This window comes from Bufo bufo, chromosome 6 (genome assembly GCF_905171765.1).
Source record: "Bufo bufo chromosome 6, aBufBuf1.1, whole genome shotgun sequence".
Classification (NCBI taxonomy): Eukaryota; Metazoa; Chordata; class Amphibia; order Anura; family Bufonidae; genus Bufo; species Bufo bufo.
Window position 1 is genome coordinate 372,208,032 of NC_053394.1, and position 27,069 is coordinate 372,235,100.

Consider the following 27,069-nt stretch of genomic DNA (forward strand, 5'->3'; position numbering starts at 1 on the left):
GGCAACAGCGCTCAGGTTACATCACTGGGCATGCGCCGAGCCCAGTGAGACTTTTGAGGCCGTTGCCCTGAGGAGCTTGATGATCGCGCAGGCGCAGGCCGCAGGCGGTACTGCGCCTGCGCGAGTTTTCTGGCCGCCGACAGGAAGAAGGACGGAGCATTTCTAGAAGGTAGACGATGACGTGGGGAGGGGGCGGAACCGTTTGCTGGGGCTGTGGGCAGTGTTCCCTCTAAGCTGCGCGGGTGGGCGGCCGCGCAGCAATTATTGTGGCCCCGCTCACAATTTTATAATGCCCGCTCACTCAGCTGTGCCGGCCCCCAGCTGATTCCCCTGTCTGTTTTGCTGGCTGACGCCGCCCGCCGCACGGTCAGTTCATTTACAATACCTGGCTGTGGGCTGCCGGTGGGCGGTGGCTAGTATTCAAATAGGGGGGCGGAGTTTTGGACCCGCCGGAGGCAGAGAGGGAGTGCGTGCTGTGCGGCGCAGGCTGAGTTGACGTCACGTCACGCTACGCTACGCTACGCTGCATCTGAGTACCCTGCGCGCCTGGCCGCCTGCTAGCTGGTGAGGTGAGGGCATATAAAAAAAGAAGTATGTACCCCCCCCCTGTCCCACAGTGCTACGAATCATCTGTTGTCCCCTGTATTACCCTGATACCCCTCAGTTATATAATATATCTGAGGGGTATCAGGGTAAATTATACAGGGGGTAATATAACTAGGGGTATCAGGGTACATGAGGGGTAATATAACTGAGGAGGGCTAGGCTACTATCAGACATTATACAGGGGTAATATAACTTATCTTACCCCTCACCCCTGTATTATGTCCCTGATAGCCCTCCTCACTTATATTACCCCTGTATAATGTACCCTGATAGATACCCCTTAGTTATATTACCCCTGTATAATGTACCCTGATAGATACCCCTTAGTTATATTACCCCTGTATAATGTACCCTGATACCCCTCAGTTATATAATATAACTGAGGGGTAACAGGTTAAATTATACAGGGCGGGGTAATATAACTAAGGGGTATTAGTGTACATTATTATACAGGGGTAATATAACTAAGGGGTATCAGGGGACATTACTATACAGGGGTAATATAACTTAGGAGGGCTATCAGGGGACATTATACAGAGGTAATATAACTTATATTACCCCTGTATAATGTCCTTGATAGCCCTCCTCAGTTATATTACCCCTGTATAGTGTACCCTGAGACCCCTTAGTTATATTACCCCCTGTATAATGTACCCTGATACCCCTCAGTTATATAATATAACTGAGGGGTATCAGGTTAAAATATACAGGGCGGGGTAATATAACTAAGGGGTATCAGTGTACATTATTATACAGGGGTAATATAACTAAGGGGTATCAGTGTACATTATTATACAGGGGTAATATAACTAAGGGGTATCAGTGTACATTATTATACAGGGGTAATATAACTAAGGGGCATCAGGGGACATTATTATACAGGGGTAATATAACTTATATTACCCCTGTATAGTGTACCCTGATACCCCTTAGTTATATTACCCCCTGTATAATTTACCTGATACCCCTCAGTTATATTACCCCTGTATAATGTCCCCCATAACAGTGTGTGTTATCCACAGATCTCCCATAACAATGTGTCATCCACAGATTCCCCAAATTATTTTAAAAACCTGCTGTTTCTCTAGATGACCTTATGTTTATGGTAGTGGTAATAGAGTCTCAATAGTCTATAAAAGCAGCTACACTGTTTTTACAGACCTTTGAGACTCTATTAACACTACTATTAACTATTAACATAAGGTCATCTAGATCTAGAGAAAAAGCAGGTTTTTAAAATTCTTATTTTTCCCATTTAGGTGTTAGAGCAATCTAATTAAAGTTATGTTTTAACACCTAAAGAGAAAGAAAAAATAAATAAAAACCTACGGTTTCTCTAGATGACCTTATGTTGATAGTAGTGTTAATAGAGATTCAATGCTTTGTAAAAATAGTGTAGCTGCTTTTATAGACCCTTGAGACTCTATTACCACTACTATCAACATAAGGTCATCTAGAGAAACAGCAGCTTTTTTTAATTATTTTTTCCCTTTAGGTATTAGAGCAATCAAATGAAAGTTATGTTTTAACATAAGGGTCAGAAACTGGGTTTTGTTTAGCCTCTTGGTTATTAGTTTTTCTATGTAAGTTCTCTGGAACAAAGATTTTTTTCCCCCGTATGGTTTATATATGGAGAGCAATGTCCAGTGATAACAGAGAGGACTATACTGTATATTGTACGGGATGGTGCAGGGGTTATACTGTATTGTATGGGATGGCGCAGAGGTTTGTATGCTCTTTGAAGTGACAATTATCTTAGGTTTTCCTATCGCCCACATTTGATGGCGCTGTGCCCAGCTCTGAGCCGACCCCGCTCAGCAGCTGCGAAGGCTTAGAGGGAACACTGGCTGTGGGAGGTAATTTCAGGATCAGGAGGCGTTCTTGGGCACTGCAGGGGGGCCTCACTGGGCACCGGAGAGGGAAAAAAACGCCCCTCTGGGCACCTTGGAGCCTCATTAGCATATCATAAAAAGGGCTTTTATATCAAAAGGACAAAACGAAATAAGGTAAGAAGAAGACGGCTGGAAATAAGGTACTTTAGTGAACATAGCGATGGTAACAGCTTAAAATGGTAAAAGCAGGTGACAGATTCCCTTTAATGAAAACCGCAAGTAATCAGGGCCCTCTAATGTAAAACTTGTTACAGGCCCCCACCTACCATGTGCCATTATAATATGGTCTCCTTACATGATTTAGGAGCCTTTGAGCCCTCTCAGGTACCCGGACCTGGGTGTAACTGGTTCCCCTCCACCACCTATAGCGACACCCCTGAAAGTAGTAAGGATATATTACAAAAATGTCAGATATTGTTGTTTTCAGAGCCGTTGTTAATCATGTTAGTTTTGAGAAAACATTGAAATAAAGTGGGTCTCATTTTTATACAGTAATGTAAAGTACAGTGTGGTGGGAGGTGGCGGTCTATTATAAGAGTACAGTAGCGGGTATGCTGGGATGTGATCATATCTTGACACACAGTGCCACCTGCTGGCACAGTTAAGATACTGCATCTGTACTTATGTATATAGTGCAAAGAAATGATTTGGAATTAGAACAGAACTCCAATACATCAATCATCTTAACGGAACTGCTAACAGCATTTACAGATCTGATTGACAGGAGCCCGGTGGACCATGGGAGTCAATGGACAGGAAATGTTAATGGACTTCTATAAGAGAGTACTGTGGGCTTGCGCTGTAACCAGTGCAGGGAAGGGGAGCTGTGATCATACACTACTGCGAATGGTGGATCCTGTGTTCTCTATTTGTAGGTGGTATTTGTCATTGCACTCCTGCCTGTAATGATAATGAGATGACTGCTGAGAAGTGATCCCCACAGAACAGCAAGTATCAGTCTATTTTGCAGTTGAGTGGCTAGTGTGAAAACGACAGGATTTCAGCATTCTCATTTAAATTACATGGATAATTAAAAGAAAAAGATCACAGAAAATTCTTTAAAAATATTTACACCTTTAGAGGCTTTTTTCTTTTACTTAAAGAGGACCTTTCATTACGATAAAAAATCTAAACTAAGTATGCTGACATGGAGAGCGGCGCCCAGGGATCTCCCTGCACTTACTATTATCCCTGGGCGCCGCTCCGTTCTCCCGGTATAGGCTCCGGTATCTTCATATGTTCAGCTCAACTGGGTGGAGCCTGCCGGCGTCTCCTTCTCCCAGGCTGTAGCGCTGGCCAATCGCAGCGCTCAGCTCATAGCCTGGTTGAGCCGAAAATCTGAAGATACCGGAGCCTATACCGGGAGAACGGAGCGGCGCCCAGGGATAATAGTAAGTGCAGGGAGATCCCTGGGCGCCGCTCTCCATGTCAGCATACTTAGTTTAGATTCTTTATTGTAATGAAAGGTCCTCTTTAAATGTATATCATTTTACTGACGCTCAGCTATTTGAAGAGGCCTCGGCACTCAGTTAGCGTTTAGGCCTTAGCCAGTGATGTAATCGTCGGTCCCATTCAGTCGGACTCTTGAGGGCATCAATATAAAAATTCACGGATAACCCCTTTAAGATGATTTTTGTATTTATTTATTTTTAAACTGTTTTGTTTGGCATCTGTAGCTTTCATGTATTACAGTACATGGCAGCTGTAGAATACTGCTCTGATGACTCCCCCTCCGTCCCCTCTCTCCTTTGGTTTGATGGAGACAGGCTGGAGAACAAGCCATCTCTACGACATATCAAAAGTTTTACGAAAACTCAGTAACCCTTTAAAAATCAATTTTGTAATAGGAAAAATGTTGCTTCATTTAGATTCTGTAGCTTCTAGGCTTCACAGTACATTGCAGGCTGCGGAATGCCATTCACAGTCAAATCTGATGGCTCGTTCTCCAGTCTGTTAACCCTTTAAGTAAAAATGTAATAAAATGCGTCCCTAGGTCATTTTCTGAAGACACGTTCCCAAGTGTTACAGGAAGATTTAGACTAGCGCATTCTTATTCATAGTCATAGGTGCATATCCATCAAGCAAACATGGTTGATAAAAAAATATTAGTGTTAGGGACCCGTCTGCGGAAGCCACCTTGACGCCTGGTAGATGGGCCCGACACAAGTTTGATCAAAAATGTGCGCAAAGAGCTTCCATGGATCCATTTATAGTAGGTATAAGGCTTTATTGTTTGTATGTGTGTGCAGCCATTACTTTTTTATCAACCACGTTCCCAAGTGTGTCAGAGAAAATGTAATATGTACATTCACCTCAGTACGTTTGAAAATAATTTACATCTTCGGCAAAACTAGTGTGACATTTCCAGGATGGTGCCTCAGAAATGACTTTCTAGTAGAATTCTCCACACGGCCGGAGGGGTTCAGATACTTTACAGAACTCCTGGCATCTTGAGGTGACAGATTGAGCGGTCATATGTAGGAAGAATAAAAGGTGGATTTCCCTAGTATTAGTGTCATCAGGTTGGGTTCAGGCAGTTGTATTTTAACGTCCAGATTGAAGACAAAAGACGTACAGTGCCTTGCAAAAGTATTCACCCCCTTGACTTTTTTCGTGTTTTGGTGCCTCACAACCTGGAATTAACATGGATTATTTGAGGCTTTGCATCATTTAGCTTACAGAACATGCCGACAACTTTGAAGATGTTTTTTTTTTATTGTGAAGCAAACAACAAATAGGACAAAATAACAGAAAAAGTCAATGTGCAGAACTATTCACCCCCCTAATGTCAATATTTTGTAGAGCCACCTTTTGCGGCAATCACAGCTCCAAGTCGCTCTGGATAAGTCTCTATGAGCAGTTGCCACATCCTACCACTGGGATTTTTGCCCGTTCCTCCTTGCAAAACGGATCCAGCTCCTTCAAGTTGGATGTTTGCGCTTGTGAACAGCAATCTTTAAGTCTGACCACAGATTTTCTATTGGATTGAGATCTGGGCTTTGACTAGGCCATTCCAACACATTTACATGTTTCCCCTTAAACCACTCAAGTGTTGCTTTATCAGTGTGTTTGGGGTCATTGTCCTGCTGGAAGGTGAACCTCCGTCCTAGCCTCAAATCACGCACAGAGTGGGACAGGTTTTGCTCAAGAATATCCCTGTATTTAGCACCATCCATATTTCCCCCAACTCTGACCAGTTTCCCAGTCCCGGCTGCTGAAAAACATCCCCCCACTATGATGCTGCCACCACCATGTCTCACTGTGGGGATGGTGTTCTTTGGGTGATGTGATGTGTTGGGTTTGCGCCAGACATAGTGTTTTCTTTGATGGCCGAAAAGTTAAATTTTAGTCTCATGAGGCCAGAGCACCTTCCTCCATACATTTTGGGAGTCTCCCACAGGCCTTTTCGCAAACTCACAACGTGCCTTTTTGTTTTTTGCTGAAAGTAATTGCTTTCTTCTGACCACTCTGCCATAAAGCCGAAATCTATGGAGCGTACGGATTATTGTCATCCTATGTACAGATACTCCAGTCTCTGCTGTGAAACTCTGCAGCTCCTCCAGGGTTACCTCAGGTCTCTGTGCTGCCTCTCTGATTAATGCCCTCCATGCTCGGTCCGTGAGTTTTGGTGGGCGGCCGTCTGTTGACAGGTTTTCTGTTGTGCAATGTTCTTTCCATTTGGTTATGATAGATTTGATGGTGCTCCTGGGTATCATCAAAGATTTGCATATTTTTTTTATAACCTAACCCTGACTTGTACTTCTCAACAACATTGTCCCTTACTTGTTTGGAGAGTTCCTTAGTCTTCATGGTAGTGTTTGGTTAGTGATGCCTCTTGTGTGTATATGTAATGACAGATTGTGTGACACTTAGATTGCACACAGGTGACATCATTTCACTAATGATGTGACTTCTGAAGGTAATTGGTTGCACCAGAGCTTTTTATGGGCTTCCTAACAAAGGAGGTGAATACATACGCACATGCCAATTTTCTGTTTTCTATTTCTAAACAATAGTTTTATTTATATATTTTTCTCATTTCACTTCACCAACTTAGAGTATTGTGTTCTGATCCATCACATAAAATCCCGCTCCACGTGTGAGCATGAATTCCCGTTATGGACACTGCTCGTTTTGCAGGAGCGCATAGCATTATACCGATTTATAATGCTGTTTCTCTGCATGACCTGTATCTACTGAATTATACTGATAGCATTATGTCAGTATAATTCTGTAGCAGTAAAGTAATGCAGAGACACACAGCATTATAAATCGGTAAAAGGTCTCATGCACACGACTATGTATTTTGCAGTGCGCAAAAAACACGGATGACGTCTGTGTGCATTCCGTATTTTACGGAACAGCTGGCCCCTAATAGAACAGTCCTATCCTTGTCCGTAATGCGGACAATAATAGGACATGTTCTGTTTTTGCGGAACGGAAATGCACACGGAGTAAGTCTCCATTCACACGTCCGTAGTGTGTTTTGCGGATTCACAAAACACAGACACCGGCAATGTGCGTTCTGAATTTTGTGGACCGCACATCGCAGGCACTAATAGAATATGCCTATTCTTGTCTGCAATTGCGGACAAGAATAGGACATGTTCTATTTTTTTCGGGAACGGAATGGCGGACCCGGAAGTGCAGGTCCGCAATTCTGTATCTGGGCAGCACATACAAATGAATGGGTCCGCAATTCCGTTCCGCAAAATGCGGAACAGAATTGCGGACGTGTGAATAGGCCTTACTTCCATTTTTTTGCGGACCCGTTGAAATGAATGGTTCCGCATACGGTCCACACAAAAAAACAGAACGGACACTAAAAGAAAATACTTTCGTGTGCATGAGCCCTAAGGCTTTTCCATGTCAGTGTCATATCAGTGAAAAAAAGCGTACGTGTTTCATCCGTGTGTCCGTTTTTACCATCCATGTGAAAATCAATTTCCATGGAATCTCCTATTAGTCTTCAGTGAAAAACGGACACAACACGGATGTGTTTCAGTGATTTTAACGGACCCATACACTTCTAAGGGCGTGCTTGGTCTGCATCACGGATCAAAGCATTGCATGTCCCCGTGATTTTTTTACCGACCCACGGTCAGTAAGAAAATACTGAAATGTAAAGACACATTTAAAATCAATGGGTACGTGGAAAATGCGGACAGCACACGTCAGTGAAAAACGGAAATGTGAAATAGTCCTAATGCAGTGTGCTCCTGCAAAACAAACAGTGTCCGTAACGGGGAATCACATTCACACACAGAGTGATTTCCGCACAGGACACGCCCGTCTGAAAGAGCCCTTAGGGCTCTTTCACACGAGCGGATCCCGTGCGGGTAATCCACTGCGTGAAAGAGAGCAAAGCCCCGTTCCGGACAGCAGAAACACAGAGCATTAACACGATTGATCCTCTCTGTGATCTCATTGCTACAAAATCACAGTGACAACTTTATCTCACTGTGATTTTATAGTAAAAAGATCAGAGAGACATGGAGCATTATCAATCATGTCAATGCTCTGTCTCAGCTGTCCGAAATGGGGCTTGGGTCTCTTTCACGCAGCGGATTACACGCACAGGATCCGCTCGTGTGAAAGAGCCCTTAGTGTTAGGAATGCTGCTCCATTCAAACTCTATGGGATTGGTAGAGGTAACAGAGCATTGTACTCGATTATCTCTGCCAGTCCCATAGATTTTGAATGGAGATGCAATGCACATGATCCGTTCAAATTGGGGAAAGGGACCCCTAGTCTCATGACTGGAGTGGTCCCAGTGATCAGACCACCACCGATCAGTCGCTAATCTTTGATCCTGTTTGTAGATGATAAATTTTAATCTTGGGCCAATCCCTGTAATGGGACTTAGTAGGTTCAGGACTATGATATATTTTAGAGCATGGGGTTATAGTTACCTTCTAACCCAAAATGAATTTTGCATTTTTTTTTAGCATATACCATATTAACCAAAATGAAAGAAAAAAAAAAAAAAAAACATTAAAAGAAAAAAAGCGTGTATACAGTCATAGTTTCCAATGTGAAGCTTTTCATAACATTTCTCTAAAAAATAAAATTCTTAAATTAGATGAAAAAAAGGACCTCGCATACAGTCATTTTCCATTGTGAAGTATTTCTTAATTTGTTTTCTACAAAATAAAATTATTAAAAAAGAAAAAAAAAATACCTCATATACAGTCATATTTTCCATTGTGAATTATTTTTTTTTCTACAATAGAATCCTTTAAAAAATATTTAAAAAAAACAGTATAAGGCCCTCTGCACACGAACGTGTGCCCCCCGTCGTCATGCTGCGGCCCGCAATGCACAAACACAGTCTGTAGGACAGCCACAGCGGATCGCTGACCCATTCACTTGAATGGGTCCGCGATCCGGCCGTTCCGCAAAAAGATAGAACATTTCCTATCTTTTTGCGGAACGGAAGTACGGGACGAAACCCCACGGAAGCACTCCGTACCATTCTGCATCTCCGGATTTGCGGACCCGTTCAAGTGAATGGGTCCGCATCAGTTATGCGGAATGCCCACGGAATGGCACCCGTGTATTGCGGATCCGCAATATGGCAACGGGAAGCACACGTTTGTGTGCAGGGGGCCTTAATCAATAGGCCTGACAGAAGATGTGCAGGTTGGGGGACACCTGGGAAATAGTGACCATAAAGTAATAACCTTCCAATTATCATTCAAAAGAGTGTTTCTACAGGGAGGAACAAAAATACCAAACTTCAAAAAAGCAAAATTTAGCAAACTAAGAGAGGCCATAGGCCTAACTAACTGGGACAAAGTCCTCACAAATAAAAATACAGCCACAAAATGGGATATCTTTAAAAGCATCCTAAAATCTCATTGTGAGAGGTACATACCGTATGGTAATAAAAGGTTAAAGAACAAGAAAAAAACAATGTGGATAAATAGAAAGCAATAAATGACAAAAAGAAAGCATATAAATCACTAAAACAGGAGGGTAGCACGGAAGCACTGAAAAACTATAAGGAAAAAAATAGAACATGTAAAAAACAAATAAAAGCGGCCAAACTAGAGACCGAGAGATTAATTGCTAGAGAGAGTAAAACTAACCCTAAAATGTTCTTCAATTATATAAATGTTAAAAAGTATAAATCTGAAGGTGTCGGCCCTTTAAAGAGTAATGAGGGGGGGATTCGCAGAGAACGATGAGGAGAAAGCAAAGCTGTTAAATATTTTTCTCTCCAATGTATTCACTGAGGAAAATAAACTGTCAGATGAAATGCTGAATGTAAAAATAAATTCCCCATTAAAAGTGTCCTGTCTGACCCAGGAAGAAGTACAACAGCGACTTAAAAAGATTAAAATAGACAAATCGCCTGGACCGGATGGCATACACCCCCGTATCCTAAGGGAATTAAGTAATGTCATAGCCAGACCCTTATTTCTGATATTTGCAGACTCTATACTGACAGGGAATGTCCCACAGGATTGGCGCATGGCAAATGTGGTGCCAATATTCAAAAAGGGTCCAAAAACAGAGCCTGGAAACTATAGGCCGGTAAGTTTAACATCTGTTGTGGGTAAACTGTATGAAGGTTTTCTGAGAGATGCTATCTTAGAGCATCTCAACTGAAATAAGCAAATAACGCCATATCAGCATGGCTTCGTGAGGGATCGGTCATGTCAGACTAATTTAATCAGTTTCTATGAGGAGATAAGTTCTAGACTTGACAGCGGCGAATCAATGGATGTCGTATATCTGGACTTCTCCAAAGCATTTGACACTGTACCACATAAAAGGTTAGTATATAAAATGAGAATGCTCGGACTGGGAGAAAACATCTTTATGTGGGTAAGTAACTGGCTGAGTGATAGAAAACAGAGGGTGGTTATTAGTGGTACACACTCAGATTGGGTCGCTGTCACTAGTGGGGTACCTCAGGGGTCAGTATTGGGCCCTATTCTCTTCAATATATTTATTAATGATCTTGTAGAAGGCTTGCATAGTAAAGTATCAATTTTCGCAGATGACACTAAACTGTGTAAAGTAATTAACACTGAAGAGGACAGTATACTACTACAGAGGGATCTGGATAGATTGGAGGCTTGGGCAGATAAGTGGCAGATGAGGTTTAACACTAACAAATGTAAAGTTATGCACATGGGAAGGAATAATGCAAGTCACCCGTACATACTAAATGGTAAAACACTCGGTAACACTGACGTGGAAAAGGATCTAGGAATTTTAATAAACAGCAAACTAAGCAGTAAAAACCAGTGTCAGGCAGCTGCTGCCAAGGCCAATAAGATAATGGGTTGCATCAGAAGGGGCATAGATGCCTGTGATGAGAACATAGTCCTACCACTTTACAAATCGCTAGTCAGACCACACATGGAGTACTGTGTACAGTTCTGGGCTCCTGTGAACAAGGCAGACATAGCAGAGCTGGAGAGGGTCCAGAGGAGGGCAACTAAAGTAATAACTGGAATGGGGCAACTACAGTACCCTGAAAGATAATCAAAATTAGGGTTATTCACTTTAGAAAAAAGATGACTCAGGGGAGATCTAATAACTTTGTATAAATATATCAGGGGTCAGTACAGAGATCTCTCCCATCATCTATTTATCCCCAGGACTGTGACTGTGACGAGGGGACATCCTCTGCGTCTGGAGGAAAGAAGGTTTGTACACAAACATAGAAGAGGATTCTTTACGGTAAGAGAAGTGAGACTATGGAACTCTCTGCCTGAGGAGGTGGTGATGGTGAGTACAATAAAGGAATTCAAGAGGGGCCTGGATGTATTTCTGGAGTGTAATAATATTACAGGCTATAGCAGTGTTTCCCAACCAGTGTGCCTCCAGCTGTTGCAAAACTACAACTCCCAGCATGCCCGGACAGCCTTTGGCTGTGCGGGCATGCTGGGAGTTGTAGTTTTGCAACAGCTGGAGGCACACTGGTTGGGAAACACTGGGCTATAGCTACTAGAGAGGGGTCTTTGATCCAGGGAGTTATTCTGATTTTTTATTCCCCTAAAGTGAGGAAAATTGGCTTCTACCTCACAGGGTTTTTTTTTTGCCTTCCTCTGGATCAACTTGCAGGATAACAGGCCGAACTGGATGGACAGATGTCTTTTTTCGGCCTTATGTACTATGTTACTATGTTCTAGTTTCCAATTTTTCGACAAAACAAACAAAAAAAAAAAATAGACTCCTCGTATACAGTCATTTTCCAATGTGAAGTATTTCTTAAATTTTTTACAAAACAAAATTTTTAAAATTAAGAAAAAAAAAGTGAACAAAAACAGACACTTTGTTATCATTATAAGTATCACGCTACTCACCGCTAGTAATAAAACTATTCATTTTATTCATCAGTTTACAGTAAAATACATTAGACTCATTTAAATAACACTATTGTTTTGATCCTTGGCACATTAACCATATTTTTACCGAATCACAAGTGCTTCCTATTAAAATTCATCATTCCCAAGAATTACAAGACATAAAATTACTAATGAGACAGTTAAACAGCCAAGGTAGGTATCCGGAGAACCCGATCAGCAGGTCAGGACGACATCACATGCGCTACGAATCACGACGCGTTATTGGCTAGCGTAATACTGAATTAATCCAGGGAGACATAGCACACATCTGCTTCCAATGCTTCACTTCCTGCAGACAGGCACAAGAAGGAACTGATGGTTGGCCGCTGCGGCTTCATGCCACTTTGACACCACTAGTAACCAGTCGGCTATGGCTCAGGTCAACCTTGTTTCACATAGAAGGGTTACGGGAAAGTTCTTTTGGTAGCGGTATCTAGCAAGGAGTCATGTATGCCCCATGTTAATTAGAAGATCTACAGTTATGATCATAATCTAAGGTCTAGTTGGTTGGAGAAGTCTTCTCCTCTACACGGACAGTCTCCGTTCCATTCTCCAGGATCGACTTCACTGAAGCAGATCCCGTCTGTCCACAAATAATACGGGGGACACTGATAGTCCATATGTCCTGCTCAATAGTGGCCGCAGGATGGATCGTAAGAAGGATCAGCCATGACCCCCACAACCAATACTATGCCGGAACACGGATGCCAAAATATTTCCGCAGCTGCTCCAGGAACACGAAGGTCAGGACGGTGTGAGGGACGAGTCTGATGCCAGCTGGAACAAGACCCTGAGAACCAAGAAGAGTAAGATTGTTAGAACGATGGAAAAAAGCATCAAGACCATTTAACCCCAACCCAGTTTTATGACCCCAGTTTTCAGGTGCAATTACCTTATAAAAGGCCAGAGGTCCCAGTTTTGCAGTCTCCACTGTGCAGTGTACAACCCCCTAGAGGACAAAGGAGGTAAAACCAAGAGGTTACAACGCAACGCATGGAGCGGCCGCCTGTACGGAGACACGGATCTTACCTTGTACTCCCCCTTGGAATTCATAAGTCGTGTTTTCAGGACATCCAGGGGCTGACAAAGGAATGTAGCACACCCGCCCTGCATGGGACAAAAGGCTGATTAGCTTCCTGGCATATAACTGCATAATTGTTCCACGGATTCTACAGGGTGGGGGCTGGGACTGCATACCACAGAAGTGAGGTCCAGTCGCCTCTCCTGACTTGTCCGTTTTAGTAACTACTTGCATCCTCCGTGTAATAACAATTCTGGGGCATCTATTCTTTTGACTCTGTGATGTGACATTCCTTTATTATTCCTGCTAGAAGTTATGAATGAATTACTGGAAGTTTGCAATGAAGGTCCAGATGGGTGTTACCAGCTGGGGGGGGGGGGGTCCCTGCACAGTCTGACCACAGCCGTTCAGTGCTGCCAATGTCAGACTGTGTAAGGACATCTCCAACTGGTAACACCCAGCTGGACCCAGCTACCTGCCGTAAGGGACTGGTTATACATATCAGCTGGTGTGTCTCCTATTAAAGGGTCTTCCAGGAGTTAAATATTGATGGCTTATCCTTAGGTGGGGACCCATGGGACCCCACTGATCCCCACCTTGATATTAATGGGGTATTACCAGAAGAAGCAATTATCACCAACTTCATACTAGATCCAGGGGTGCACCTCGCCTTTCTGCTGCCCGAGGCGAAAACTGAAACGGCGCTTCTTAACCTAACCCATTTGCCACAATGAAAGCGCTCATTCCCCAAGGCCATTCTGCTGCCCCCTCTTGTCCCTACCTGGTGCTGCCTGAGGTGATCGCCTCACCTGGCCTCATTGGTGGTGCACCCCTGGGGTCCCGATCAGCAGAACGCAGGGACCACAGTGAGCCAGGCTGGACTACTTTCATTAGTGTCATAGACTTTGTATGGAGCAGATGGGCGCATGCTCAGGGAAAATGGTGCACCGTGGTCCCCTCTTCTGCTGACTGGTGGGGCTCCCAGAGATCGACGGAGCATTTATTACCTATCCAGTGGATAGGTGATAATTGCTTATAACCGGAATACCCCTTTAAATCCCGGGAAACCCCTTTACATAGACAGTTTGCTGTCTCTGATAGAACTGGATCATTCCTTGACTCATGGTGGACATATACACTTTGGGTACCACTAATATGCCAACGGCCCTGCTACCAAGTTATAACATTTGCTTTACTGCCCGTCCTGGACATCAGATACAGGATTCTGCGCTGCTATACCCCAGAAATCAAGGTGTTTTAAAATGGAGAAAAAAAAAAATACTTACTGCGATGGAGCTGGCCAAAAAGTGTGTGAAAATGTTGTCAGACAGGTACCCCGTGTTCAGCACCAACTGCTTGGCTTGATCATAGCAGGCCAGCTGCAAGACACAAAGGAGAGGAGGACGACGACTAAGACATAGGACAAGGAGTATGGGAGCAAAAACTAAAAGGGACTGAAGAAGAGCTGGATAGATGTTAACCCCTTCCACCCCACATAACAGCGCTCACACTGGGCACTGTGTCCCCAAACGCAGAAACCACCACTTCTGTATTCGGGTAATTACTAGGGAACCCTGTGACATCATTAAAGGGGTTTTCTGAGATTTAAATACTGATGACCTATTCCGCTGTTCAAGAAGACATCGGTGCTCGCAGTAGCGCTATGGCCTTCTCTCAGCTTTTCCTAGGCTGAGTAACGTCACGTTCATCGGTCACGTGGACTAGACGCAGCTCAGCTCCATTGAAGTGAATGGGGCAGAGAGTGATACCAAGCACGGCGCTGTGCTTGGTAGGCAGAGAGAAGGTTGCAGCGCCTTCTGCTGATCGGCAGGGGTCCCAGGTGTTGGACCCCCACCAATCAGATTCTGATGGCCTATCCCAAAGATAACATTTCGGAAAACCCTGGGGACACTTATGGCATATCGACAGGATCAGCCAAAAATGTCACATAGGAGTGGATCCCAAAGGTAGAAACCAAACCTATCTCAAAGTGAAGGGAGAGGAAGCCGTGCATCTTCCAAATCACTGCTATGGGACAAAGTCAAGTGTTGGCTCAGCTATTTTCGGAAGTCCTATAGTAGTGAATTGAGAGCATGCTGCGCATGCGCAGTGTGTTGTCCGTTCACTTCAGGGCCCTGTTCAGGAGGTAGGAGTGGGTCTGAGAGGTGGAACCTGCACCTATCTGACATTTATGGCTCGTCCTGTCAATATGCCATAAGTGTCCCAGATAAGCCCTTTAATGAAGTCACGGGGTGGGACATGATGCAGAATGTGTCTTCTTTGTATACCGACCACTAATGCATTTATATGTTTTTTTTCAGAATTTCGGTCACTTTTGAGATCGTCTTTCCTCCAGTCTTCCATCAGACAATGGCTGCATCATGGGGAGTCATCGCTGCAGCAGGGAGTGGGAAACGGCAGGAAACTGGACAGCCTCGGTGGGGGATCAATGAGGGGAGTATTTACACCAGGCTGAGCGGCTTTGAACATTTTTTTTCCATGGACAACCCCTGTAAGTTTTGCTCCAAAGACCAACTTTTTTCACCATTTACTCAGGCTGGACAACGTTCCCTATTACTATGAACCTGCCATTTTACCCCTCTGACCATCAATCAGTCTGCGCTTGTAGGGGTTTCCATATCCAGCGCGGTGAGACGCTGGAGTCGTTTCCATTTGACTGGTTCCTGGAGAAAGGGAGGGATTGGGCATGTCCTCCCTGCCTGCTCCCAGTGGCCACATCCAGCACAGCAGAATCCCTGTGTTACAGCGCTATCTAGTGGCAGATAAGATAGAGTGCACGTCGGGCCAGGAAAGGTTTGTTTAGTAGCTGAACTGCACAATCAGTGAAATCTTATCAGGACTGTAGCTGCATTATGGCAATAACCAGACATTTCTTGTCTGTGAAACCGGCCATAAACATGAGTTAACTCTCGGCAAATAGCTCCTGTGGACGACAGCCATCTATCCCACTACCCGTCGGCTGAGCATGCATGGCTGCAGAGGTCGCGCTATATTTTTTCTGGAAGAGTAAAAATACTCCTCTTACCATTTTTAGCCGATGAGGAGTACGAAAGTTACAGTAATTTAAATAGTTAATACGAAGGCCTACATAACATTAAGGGGTTGCTATTTATGCACGGAAACCATTACTAGTACTCTAGAACTGTCTTCCATGCATATATGGCAAATTTAGACAATTTGAAATTTAGCTGAGGTCACTGTTGGGCTGAGGGGTCGGCACCACTGAGGTCACTGTTGGGCTGAGGGGTCGGCACCACTGAGGTCACTGTTGGGCTGAGGGGTCGGCACCACTGAGGTCACTGTTGGGCTGAGGGGTCGGCACCACTGAGGTCACTGTTGGGCTGAGGGGTCGGCACCACTGAGGTCACTGTTGGGCTGAGGGGTCGGCACCACTGAGGTCACTGTTGGGCTGAGGGGTCGGCACCACTGAGGTCACTGTTGGGCTGAGGGGTCGGCACCACTGAGGTCACTGTTGGGCTGAGGGGTCGGCACCACTGAGGTCACTGTTGGGCTGAGGGGTCGGCACCACTGAGGTCACTGTTGGGCTGAGGGGTCGGCACCACTGAGGTCACTGTTGGGCTGAGGGGTCGGCACCACTGAGGTCACTGTTGGGCTGAGGGGTCGGCACCACTGAGGTCACTGTTGGGCTGAGGGGTCGGCACCACTGAGGTCACTGTTGGGCTGAGGGGTCGGCACCACTGAGGTCACTGTTGGGCTGAGGGGTCGGCACCACTGAGGTCACTGTTGGGCTGAGGGGTCGGCACCACTGAGGTCACTGTTGGGCTGAGGGGTCGGCACCACTGAGGTCACTGTTGGGCTGAGGGGTCGGCACCACTGAGGTCACTGTTGGGCTGAGGGGTCGGCACCACTGAGGTCACTGTTGGGCTGAGGGGTCGGCACCACTGAGGTCACTGTTGGGCTGAGGGGTCGGCACCACTGAGGTCACTGTTGGGCTGAGGGGTCGGCACCACTGAGGTCACTGTTGGGCTGAGGGGTCGGCACCACTGAGGTCACTGTTGGGCTGAGGGGTCGGCACCACTGAGGTCACTGTTGGGCTGAGGGGTCGGCACCACTGAGGTCACTGTTGGGCTGAGGGGTCGGCACCACTGAGGTCACTATTGCAGTGATTTTATGAGGTTTAAAGGGTTTGTCCTAAGATCGATATTTATCACCTGTCGTTAAAGAGGACCCCTCACCTCTCCTCATTTGTCTGTTTCGGAAACTACTTGCACCCCCCCCCCCCCCCCCCCATATAATAACAATCCTGGAGCATCTATTCTTATAACCTTATGTTGCACCAATCCTCTTATTTCTGCTATTCGTTATGAATGACTTCCTAGCAGTTGTCCAGATGGGGTGTCACTGCACAGCCTGATATTATTCAACCAGTGCTGTCAACTGGTAACCCCCCGCTGGACCTTTATTGCAGACTACTAACAATTTTTTCATAAGTTCTAGTAGGAATAATAGAGGAATGGTACAATATAGAGTCACAAGAATTGACTCTTCAGAATTGTTATTGCATGGGAAATGCAAGTTTTTACTAAAACAGACATGTCCCCTTCAAGTGCATGATCGCTGGGGGCCCCACCTTGGTTACCATGTTCTAGTGCTCTCTGGGACAATCCCTTAAATTTTTGCTGCTGTTTCTGTGCCGCCGGTCACTGGGGTTTGCCATCCATCACATGGGCCAGTCATGTTACCCCCAGGCAGAACAGTACCAGCCATATTAGGCCCTGAAGGCCCATCAAGTAACCATGGGGCAGCAGCCCTCCTAATGTGCAGGCAGCGTGCTGAGGACGGGAGTACAGTACAGCTGTTACCCATAGCAACTGGAGACGGCCTGTTCTGTAATTAGAGGAAGCAGCCAAAGTCTGTTCTTAAGTCATAACCCCATCAGCCACATTACCCCCAGAACAGTGCCAATCTGCCAGACTGTGACTTAGGAACAGACTGGGGCTGCTTCCTCTAATTACAGAACAGGCCGTCTCCGGTTGCTATGGGTAACAGCTGTACTGTACTCCCGTCCTCATGACGCACGCTCCCTGCACATTAGGAGCTGTACACTACAGATAAGCGCGGGAAACTGAAACGTTGTTGGTGACACAACACTCACCATGCTGCCGGCCGTCACTTATGGGTAACCTGTGCGAACAGTTACTACTAGCAGGGCTGGTCCCTGACAGGGCGCACACAGCCGGATTAGCCTCATACAGCGTGTGAGGCTGAACAAGTTAAAACAAGGCGCTGCAGCAAGGCCACTTACCCCGCCAGTGACAATCGCGTGCACCTCTTTCCTAGTTACTTCAGAGCAGTGTGCCATAAGCTCCGGCAGCCACTCAAACTGACCAATCACAAAGCTCCTCACTGTAAGGAGCTTGGACATTGGTTGTTTCAGGCAGCAGCAGCAGCATCGGTGCGCTGCCCGTGCCGTTCACAGCGCTCACTGCGCTGATGAATGGCAGAGAAAAGTCTAAGGTGTATCGGTACGCCTTAGACTTTTTCTAGGGAGTAAAATGGCCTGAACAGGCGTCTATGACGCTTGTACAGGCATCATTGCGACCTCTGCATGGCTGTCTCTCCCGCTCCCCACTGAGGCTGAGCATGCATGTGTTGTGAATAGTAGAGGGAAGAAAGCCTCTACTGGTGGCTTATCTCCTCAAGAATACAAGGATGTTTAAAATCCAACAGCCTAGGCCGGTCCCATAGAAGTGAATGGAGCAGTGGACTGACAAGAGCACTAAAGCTCTACTCAGAGAGGGAAATCAGGGACCCCCGAGGCTCCCAGCCAGGGTCGGACTGGGATTCCTTGGGCCCACCAGAGTTAATTATTCTCGTGGCCCAACCCTCATATCATCAATAAAAGTTCAATAGGTTTTGAGCTATAGAAATAAACCCTAGTAGTGGCAGATTATTGGCTCCAAATTTTAGTTTTCTCCCGGACCTTTTAGGGCCCACTAGCCTGGGACCATCTTAGGTTCCTCTGGAACCTGGGTGTGCCAGTCCGACGTTGCACCCTGATATATATCAGATCGATGAAGGCGTCTGCAGAGTAACGCCTAAGTAAGAAGAAACGCTGGGCAAATAAGGCGACTGCCCTGAGTGCAGACCAAACCCACTGTGTGTAGTCATCCATTACTACGTTACCTTAACCAGCCTATCAAAACTCGACCTTGTGGCCAGATTAATATGATTTTAGTGAGATAAAGAATCACTTGAACAGTACATACAAAAATCGTATCAAGCAGTAGCGCACACAGGGGAGTAGGGGTTAATGATTACCAGAGGGTGGTGATGTCCTTACTTTCACCCTAGCAGCCCTGGCAGACACAACCGCCCTGACAAGGGCGAGCCAGTACTGCAACCGACTCCTATTACACCCTGCTAAATCCCTTAAAAAGGGTATTCCAGCCCTACACTCCATTGTAACTTGGCCCCAGACAGTGTTGTACCCCAAGTAAAAAATAAATTAAAAAAAACGCACTCCCCGCTGCTCCGGTGCGCACTCCTTCCGATCCCTGGTGTGTAAACTTCTGAACGGGGTCACGTGCGCTAATACAGCCATTCACAGGCCACAGAAGTAAAGTGTCCCCAAGCAGCAAGTCATTGGTGGGTCACATCACCGGTGAACATGACCCCATCTGGATGTTCTCATGCTGGGCACCAGCAGTGTGGACTGGAGCCTCATTGCTGGAACAGAGCAGCAAGGAGTGCACTATTTACTTTAGATATGATACTGTCCAGCCAAATTAAAATGGCGTTTGGGGATGGCATACCCCTTTAATGACAGCGTCCTACTACGTTTCCCCAGGTTCATCACTATGATATGACAAAATCCTGAAAGATCTGCTACTGGTGCATCAGATATCAACAGTTGACCCAATAATCCAAGAAGGAATGATCACCAGCTCACTCCGACTAGCTGGCAGGGCGATCTGATGAAAATCCTCCCCTAAGAGCTCATTCACACAACCGTATAGTCACCGTGCCCGTGCTGCGGACCGCAAATAGCAGTCTGTAATGTACAGGCACCGGCCGTGTGAATCCTGTATTGCGGTGCGGACCCACTGACTTGACTGGGTCCGCGATCCGCAAAATATAGGAAATGTCCCATCTTTAGCGGCAGTGATGGCCAGTTCGCAGTGTTCGCCAGCGAAGACATGCGGGCTGCCATCTTGACTCACAAGTCCGGCGATGCACAAGTAAGCCCTGCTGGCACTGTACAGCTCCGAGGATCTGCTGCATGAAAATCCGTGACCGCAAATCTGCATAGAAATGGAATTGGGGCACGAAGTATGAGAGACCCAGGAGACCAGGACCCATATGGTATACCAGGACACTGAATGACCAGAAGATACACACCGCATACCAGGGTAAAGGGTGTCCAGACCCAGGGGTAACAGGTGTCAAGGCAAAGGGCGAAAAAGAGTAACGCCTATGAAACAGTACATACAGGTGCCTGCAGTCTGATAGAGGAGTGCAAGGTAAATCTCATTTTGCAAAGGAGAATTCAGTTCTGTGAGGGTCTGGCTGCCGAGACCCCCACACTGGGTAATAATCCTCAGCTGGGTCCCGTTCAGTTTGGGGTCATTCAGATGACCGTACCGGCCTGTGTGCATTCCGCATTTTGCGGACCGCACATGGCCGGCACTATGATAGAAAAAGCCCAGGACCAGAATAGGACATGCTCTATCTTTTTTGAGGGGCCGTGGAACGGAACTACGGATGCGGACAGCACACTGTCATTGAAATGAATGAGTCCGCACCAGTGATGCAAAATTGCAGAACAGATGCGGACCCATTAATATGGTCGTCTGAAGGAACCCTTGGAATCAGCTTTTTTCCTCACTTCCAGGGTTAGCAACGTCCAGGCTATAGACTATTCAAGAGCCCATGAAACAGGAAAGAGCTGATCAGAGCCGAGGGGCACAGGGCTGAGCGACTGTCTTCTGCTCCATTAGAGGACACCTAACCTTACATTAAAAAGTACTGTACACAGACATTAGGAGGCCTCACCTGTCCGACCGTTACTAGGGCTCCTCTGCTGGACGCCATGGTTCCCCCTGAGAAAAGCTTCCTGAACCCCTCTAAATAAAGAATAACAAAGTGTCATCCACAGCGCGGGGGGCATTCTGTGCCCACCATGAATACAGCAAGTCCAATAGTAATTACCTTCTCGGATGACTCGGTACATGCCGTCTAGTGCATGGGCGTAACTGGTGAAACAAGAAGAAACAGGAGGGTGAGGATCCAAGTCATAGACGGCACATACAAAGCAAATCACACTGGGAGCATGTGCCTAGAGGGGGTTGAATCATAAAAACAACGCTTAAAGGGGTTGTCTGACTTCAAATGGCATTTATCATGTAGAGAAGGTTACTACAAGGCACTTACTAATGTATCGTGATTGTCCATATTGCCTCCTTTGCTGGCTGGATTCATTTTTCCATCACATTATATGCTGCTCGTATCCATGGTTACAACCACCCTGTAATCTCTCAGCGGTGGTCCTGCTGGCACACTATAGAAAAAGAGCGCCGGCCGGGACCATTGGAGCACGCATAGTCAGGCATACACATGCGCAGCAGCCTCCGGTCACAGCCACCGCTGCAGCAATTGATACCCCCGGATATAAGCAGTGTATAATGTGATGGCAAAATTAATCAAGCCAGCAAAGGAGGCAATATGGCGATGGTCAGCACTCTTTTGGCCTCTCTGGGGTAATTATGGCTAAATTTGGCACGTGCTGGAGATTTCCCGCGCATACGGTGAACGTGTTCAACAACGTGGTGTGAACGTCGCCTGAGGGGTCTCACCAGTCCATTTATCTGTCTAAAAGACACTTGAAGACCCATTGATTTGAATGGGATTCACTTCGCACACAACAGTCTGCATAGTGTCTACTGTCATCTGCTGTGGAGCAGGACGTCACTTGCAACAGACAGGATTACACGGCGGTCGTGGTTTCTTTACATTAAAGTTAAAGGGACAACATGACGGGCAGATGGAAAGGACAGGTCGTCCATTTTTGTTCCCAGCTTTTATATCTCTACATTGAAACTATTGGGACAACAGATATCCGAAGGCAGGCCGAGCGAGGTGGCCACGGTCTGCAGCTGCCCAACCTTTCTGGAACTGCATCTTACTTGCGTCTGAGATGTGCCGGGAGCTTCATATCATTCTGCATCCTAAGGGTGAAGACAAACAGAAGGAAATGAATGGATAAAATAAAAATATATAGGAAATTTACTTCAACATATTCTACCGAAGACGCAAACACAAAGCTCTGTGAGGTACTGGCCACTTCTCTCATGTAAGGGGAGAAATCCTTCCCGAATCCTGGGATTAGTAATCTAATGCAGATAACTTGTGTTCTTTCTTTACAGAAAGACATGCAAACCCCTTAACAAGTCAACCACTAGGACATCATGTGACAGACAGTCCCATCGTCTCACTGCTCTTACAGTAAAGAAGCCTTTCCTCTAGAGATCCGACTGAATATATTTAAAGAGGTTGTCCGACCCCTTTTAAACTGATGACCTAGCCTCAAGATAGGCCATCAATATCCGATCGGTGGGTCCGACACCCTGCAGTGAGAAGTGAACATCAGCTACGAAGGAGCGCGAGGACAGACCGACCCGCTACAGTGGAGAAGCTCAGATCCAAGATGAACCATGGGCGACCAGATGTGGGTCTAATACAACACTTCAGTGAACTCTACTACGTATGGGGCTCCAAAGAAGACGGATGGACACTGCTCCTCTGCTAATGAAGATGCATAGGCAGAAAAGGCTTGTTTTCGCACCAGTATTGGATTGGACCTCTGCTGATCGGCAAAGGTTTGCCTTCTCCGATGAGTCACATTTTCTGCTTCATGGAACGGATGGACGTTGGCGTGTCAGGTGAGAAACATCGGAGAACAAAAACTCTGCAGCCACTGCTGGAAGAATACAAGCTGGTGGGGGCAGCGTCATGGTGTGGGGAAGGTTTTCGTGGCATTCTCTCGACCTGCTCATCCCAGTGGAAGGCACTCTCCACCGATTTGGGTATGAATCCATGCTTGCAGATCATGTACACCCATACATGCTGATTGTCTTATCTGTGGCGGATGGGATTTTCCAGCAAGACAATTCCAATTGTCACATGGTTAGAGATGTCCGACATTGGATTGGAGGAGCATGACCAAGACTTCCATGTACTACCCTGACCCCCTAATTCCCCAGATTTGAACCCAACTGAACATCTGTGGAACCACCTCGATGGTCGTGTTTAGTGTATGGATCCTCCTCCAGCAGCTGTGGGACGCACTGCAGTCATCATGGCTCCAGACACCCGTGACAACCTACCAGGACCTTATAGAGTCACTCCCAGCCCGTCTAGCTGCTGTCCGGGCTGAACACGGCGGTTACTCTGGATATTAGCTGCTGGTCAGAATAATGTGATTCAACTGTCTAGATACACGTGACACCTCTGTGATAATTAAAGGGGAGGAGGGCGACACTAACCTGACATTAACCATATCTGCTGGGGTCCCCACAAATCCTCCTGTAAAACCTAAAACACAAAATAAGAAAATGTGATAAGAAAGTAGCGACGTTCCACACACCACGTTCCCTCCTGCGATCCCGAGACAAGACATCTGCTAAAGGTGACACTGAACATACAGAAGGCAGACGGGTCCCATAGGCCGGAAGCACAAAACGAGATCACAATTAATGGGAAGGTCCTGGGAGCAGAAGGCATCTCGGCCATATTAATGGGGGGAAGGGGGGCATTCTAGGGATCGACCGATTATCGGTTTTACCGATATTCAGGATTTTGACCGTTATCGGCATCTATTTTGCCGATATTCCGATAACGTATTGGGAACACAGATCGCGCTGCTCTCAGCGCTCTCCGTGTTCCCTCCGCAGCACAGGGGAGAAGGAAGCAGTGTCTCCCTCCCCCTGTGATGCTGCTGCCGCTGCCGCCAATGAGAGGAGAGAAGACAAGAGGAGGGGAGGGGCTTTGGCCACTGCGCCACCAATGAACATAAATCTCTCATTCATTCATATACAGGAGGTGGGAGCTGGCTGCAGAATCACATAGCCGGCTCCCGGCCTCTATGAGCAATAGCTGCGATCTGCGGTAGTTAACCCCCTCAGGTGCCGCAGATCGCAGCTACTTGTCAGAGGTCGGGAGCCGGCTATGTGATTCTGCAGCCAGCTCCCACCTCCTGTATATGAATAAATGAGAGATTTTTGTTCATTGGTGGCGCAGTGCGCCCCCCCAAGCCCCCCAGTATTAATTATTGGTGGCGCAGTGCGCCCCCCACCCCAGTATTAAAAACATTGGTGGCGCAGTGCGCCGCCCCCGCCCAAGCCCCCCCCCGTTTTAATCATTGGTGGCAGTGGCCACAGGGTCCCCTCTCCCCTCCTCCTCCGATCGGAGCCCCAGCAGTGTAAGCCTGGGGCTCCGATCAGTTATCATGGCAGCCAGGACGCTATTGAAGCCCTGGCTGCCATGGTAAGCTCCATGCTGCTGTGTGCACAAAGCACAGAGCAGCAGGGACAGTGTGAGATCCTATTCACCCTGATAGAGATCTATCAGGGTGAATAGGACAAGGGTTCTAGTCCCTAAGGGGGCTAAAAGTTAGTAAAAAAAAAAAAAACACCACCAAAATATTAAAGGGACACTGACAGGCCGTTAGAGCATATAAAGTGACATATATTCTTCTATTGGTCTTAATATGATAAATTAAACTATACCATTATCACCCCTCACTGCCTTTCCGTTACTTATAAAAAGTGTTTTTATCAAAATGCAAATTACCTTACTTTGCGCCCAAGGGGCTGTCCCTCATTCAGTGCTGTGCCCAGCCGTGCCCCAACTGCCGTCTCCTAGTGCCGCCCAGCTCATTAGTATTCACTGCACTGGGCGGCTTTTTTTTCTCCCGACGCAGCGAAATCCTGCGCATGCCCAGTACTATCTTCTACTGGAGCTAGAGGGTGCCGGGGACCTTATCTGGCGCAGGCACGGAGCAACAAGATGAGGCTGATGCCAGGAAGATAGTACTGGGCATGCGCGGGATTTCGCCGCGTCGGGAGAAAATAAAGCCGCCCAGTGCAGTGAATACTAATGAGCTGGGCGGCACTAGGAGACGGCAGTTAAGGCACGGCTGGGCACAGCACTGAATGAGGGACAGCCCCTTGGGCGCAAAGTAAGGTAATTTGCATTTTGATAAAAACACTTTTTATAAGTAACGGAAAGGCAGTGAGGGGTGATAATGGTATAGTTTAATTTATCATATTAAGACCAATAGAAGAATATATGTCACTTTATATGCTCTAACGGCCTGTCAGTGTCCCTTTAAGTATAAATAAAAAAGAAAGATTTACAAAAAAAAAAAATACACATTAACAATAAAAAATATAAATTTTCAGCAGATTTGTGTAGGATTTATTATTTTTTTCTTTTTTAATGAAATTTCACAGAATAATCGGTATAAATTATCGGCTATCGGCCTGAAAGTTCACAAATTATCGGTATCGGCCCTAAAAAATCAATATCGGTCGATTCCTAGGGCATTCATTATCTAATACGGTCGGAATCTGTGCAGGATATTTCTAGGTCTCAGAGACGCTCCTGACCCCGTACAAACAATTTATTTATATTTTTTACTAAGATATTCATTGCCTTTTATGGCAGTGTTGTGGGCATGCTCTGTGACCTGTGCAGTGGTCACTGTGTCGGGAGGGGAAGGACATGAACTGTGACATCATCTATTGTGAACGGTGGATCCTGTGTTATCCTAATATAGGTTGCCTTTCATAGTAATCGTGCCTGTGATGATAATGAGATGAGAGAAATTATCTGAACAGAAAGCGTCAGCCTGTTATGAGGCTTAGTGGCCAGAGTAAAAATTGCAGTATTTTCGGATTTTTTTTTTTTTTAAATACAGACAGTGATGGCGGATATTGAAATTAACATCAACAAAAATTCTATAACCTCTTAGTGACTGCCGTAAAAAGGTGTATGGGTGGTCACAAAGGGGCCGTAGGCTAGACCGTCTCCTTTCTATGCCAGCCTAGGCAAATAGCTGCATGGGTCTCCTCTGCAGCGGAGAGCAGGGGCTTGGATCTCACATGAGAGTCGGGCTCCTGCACCAACGGCCTGGAGCAGCAGAAGCACTGTTCAGAGCCATTTAACCCCCTAGATCAATAGCAACCACAGCATTTAAGTAGTCTGTCTCCCACTGGCACCCCGTGAATGAGATTGGGTCTCAGGCCTGCTTGCAGTGTATGCCTAGCAGCCTGCGCCTCTCTGGCGTGGCCTATCAGTATAGCACTGACAGTATAATACATTGTACTGCAAAGATCACCTGTTAAATTCCCTTTGTGGGACTAGTAAATAGTAAAAAAAAAATAAAAAAAAGTTTTCAATAAAAAAAAAAAAAATACAATTAAAAAGAATATTTTTTTCCATTGAAAAAAAAAAGCTCTTTTTAGGAATATAGCTTTTTCATACACTAGCATGTTATTAACTTTTAAGAGGAATTCCTCAAGTGTCGGAGGACTCGCCTGTATCCAGTGTAAGGCTATCAGTTCCCAACGCGACCTTTATAGCCTCGTCCGTCCCTACCTTCGAGACATAACCCAATACACATATTTTGGGGTCTCTATCTACTATTATGGAAAGTACTTGCTGTATAATCTCTAATATACACACCCAATACTCGTCTGATCTCTGCCAGTGCCACATCATGTGAAGCAGATCAGCCGGTTCCAATAAGCATTTTGAGTTACATTTTTGAAAGAATTACTCTACAGATATCAGTACTCTGTAGATGAGATACGACAGTGGTATCTTAACAGAATAATGATGGGACAGCTTCCACCTTTCCCGCTAAGGCTATATTTACAACCCAAGCCGCTGTGATGGATCTGTCATACGATGGACACCAACAAGGCCCGACAGAATCCAAAGGCTGATAATGGGGTTTGTTGGGTTCAGTCATGGCCTCCGTCATGTAGATGGGGAGGTAGAGCTGAGGGATAGGTTCTACAAATATGACAAACCCACCAGCTTATGGAGGAAGCCAAGATCTTCTCCATGGACAGACTGAGGAGAACACCTCAGTCCATCAGGAAATCAGTGTAACAAAGCTAATCCTCAGTATTGTGCG

General features: G+C 46.0%; 1 protein-coding gene and 2 long non-coding RNA genes across 3 annotated transcripts in view; 2 read left to right on the top strand and 1 right to left on the bottom strand.

Annotated features, from left to right (window-relative positions):
• Positions 1-6,393: 6,393 nt before the first annotated feature.
• LOC121004236 lies at positions 6,394-15,877 on the top strand. Its single transcript, XR_005779679.1, has 4 exons — positions 6,394-6,404; positions 11,159-11,165; positions 11,315-11,318; positions 15,743-15,877. It is a non-coding gene; the product is annotated as an uncharacterized LOC121004236 (long non-coding RNA).
• Positions 11,818-27,069, bottom strand: part of SLC25A10 (solute carrier family 25 member 10) — a 29,664-nt gene continuing 14,412 nt past the window's right edge. The window contains exons 4-11 of the mRNA XM_040436397.1: positions 23,411-23,459; positions 22,052-22,093; positions 21,078-21,121; positions 20,922-20,992; positions 14,171-14,263; positions 12,893-12,970; positions 12,756-12,812; positions 11,818-12,653 (exon numbers count right to left, since the gene is read on the bottom strand). Coding sequence (XP_040292331.1) covers positions 12,552-12,653; positions 12,756-12,812; positions 12,893-12,970; positions 14,171-14,263; positions 20,922-20,992; positions 21,078-21,121; positions 22,052-22,093; positions 23,411-23,459 — 536 coding nt within the window. The 3' untranslated portion in view covers positions 11,818-12,551. The remainder of the gene's footprint in view (positions 12,654-12,755; positions 12,813-12,892; positions 12,971-14,170; positions 14,264-20,921; positions 20,993-21,077; positions 21,122-22,051; positions 22,094-23,410; positions 23,460-27,069) is intronic.
• LOC121004235 lies at positions 22,102-23,472 on the top strand. Its single transcript, XR_005779678.1, has 2 exons — positions 22,102-22,276; positions 22,317-23,472. It is a non-coding gene; the product is annotated as an uncharacterized LOC121004235 (long non-coding RNA).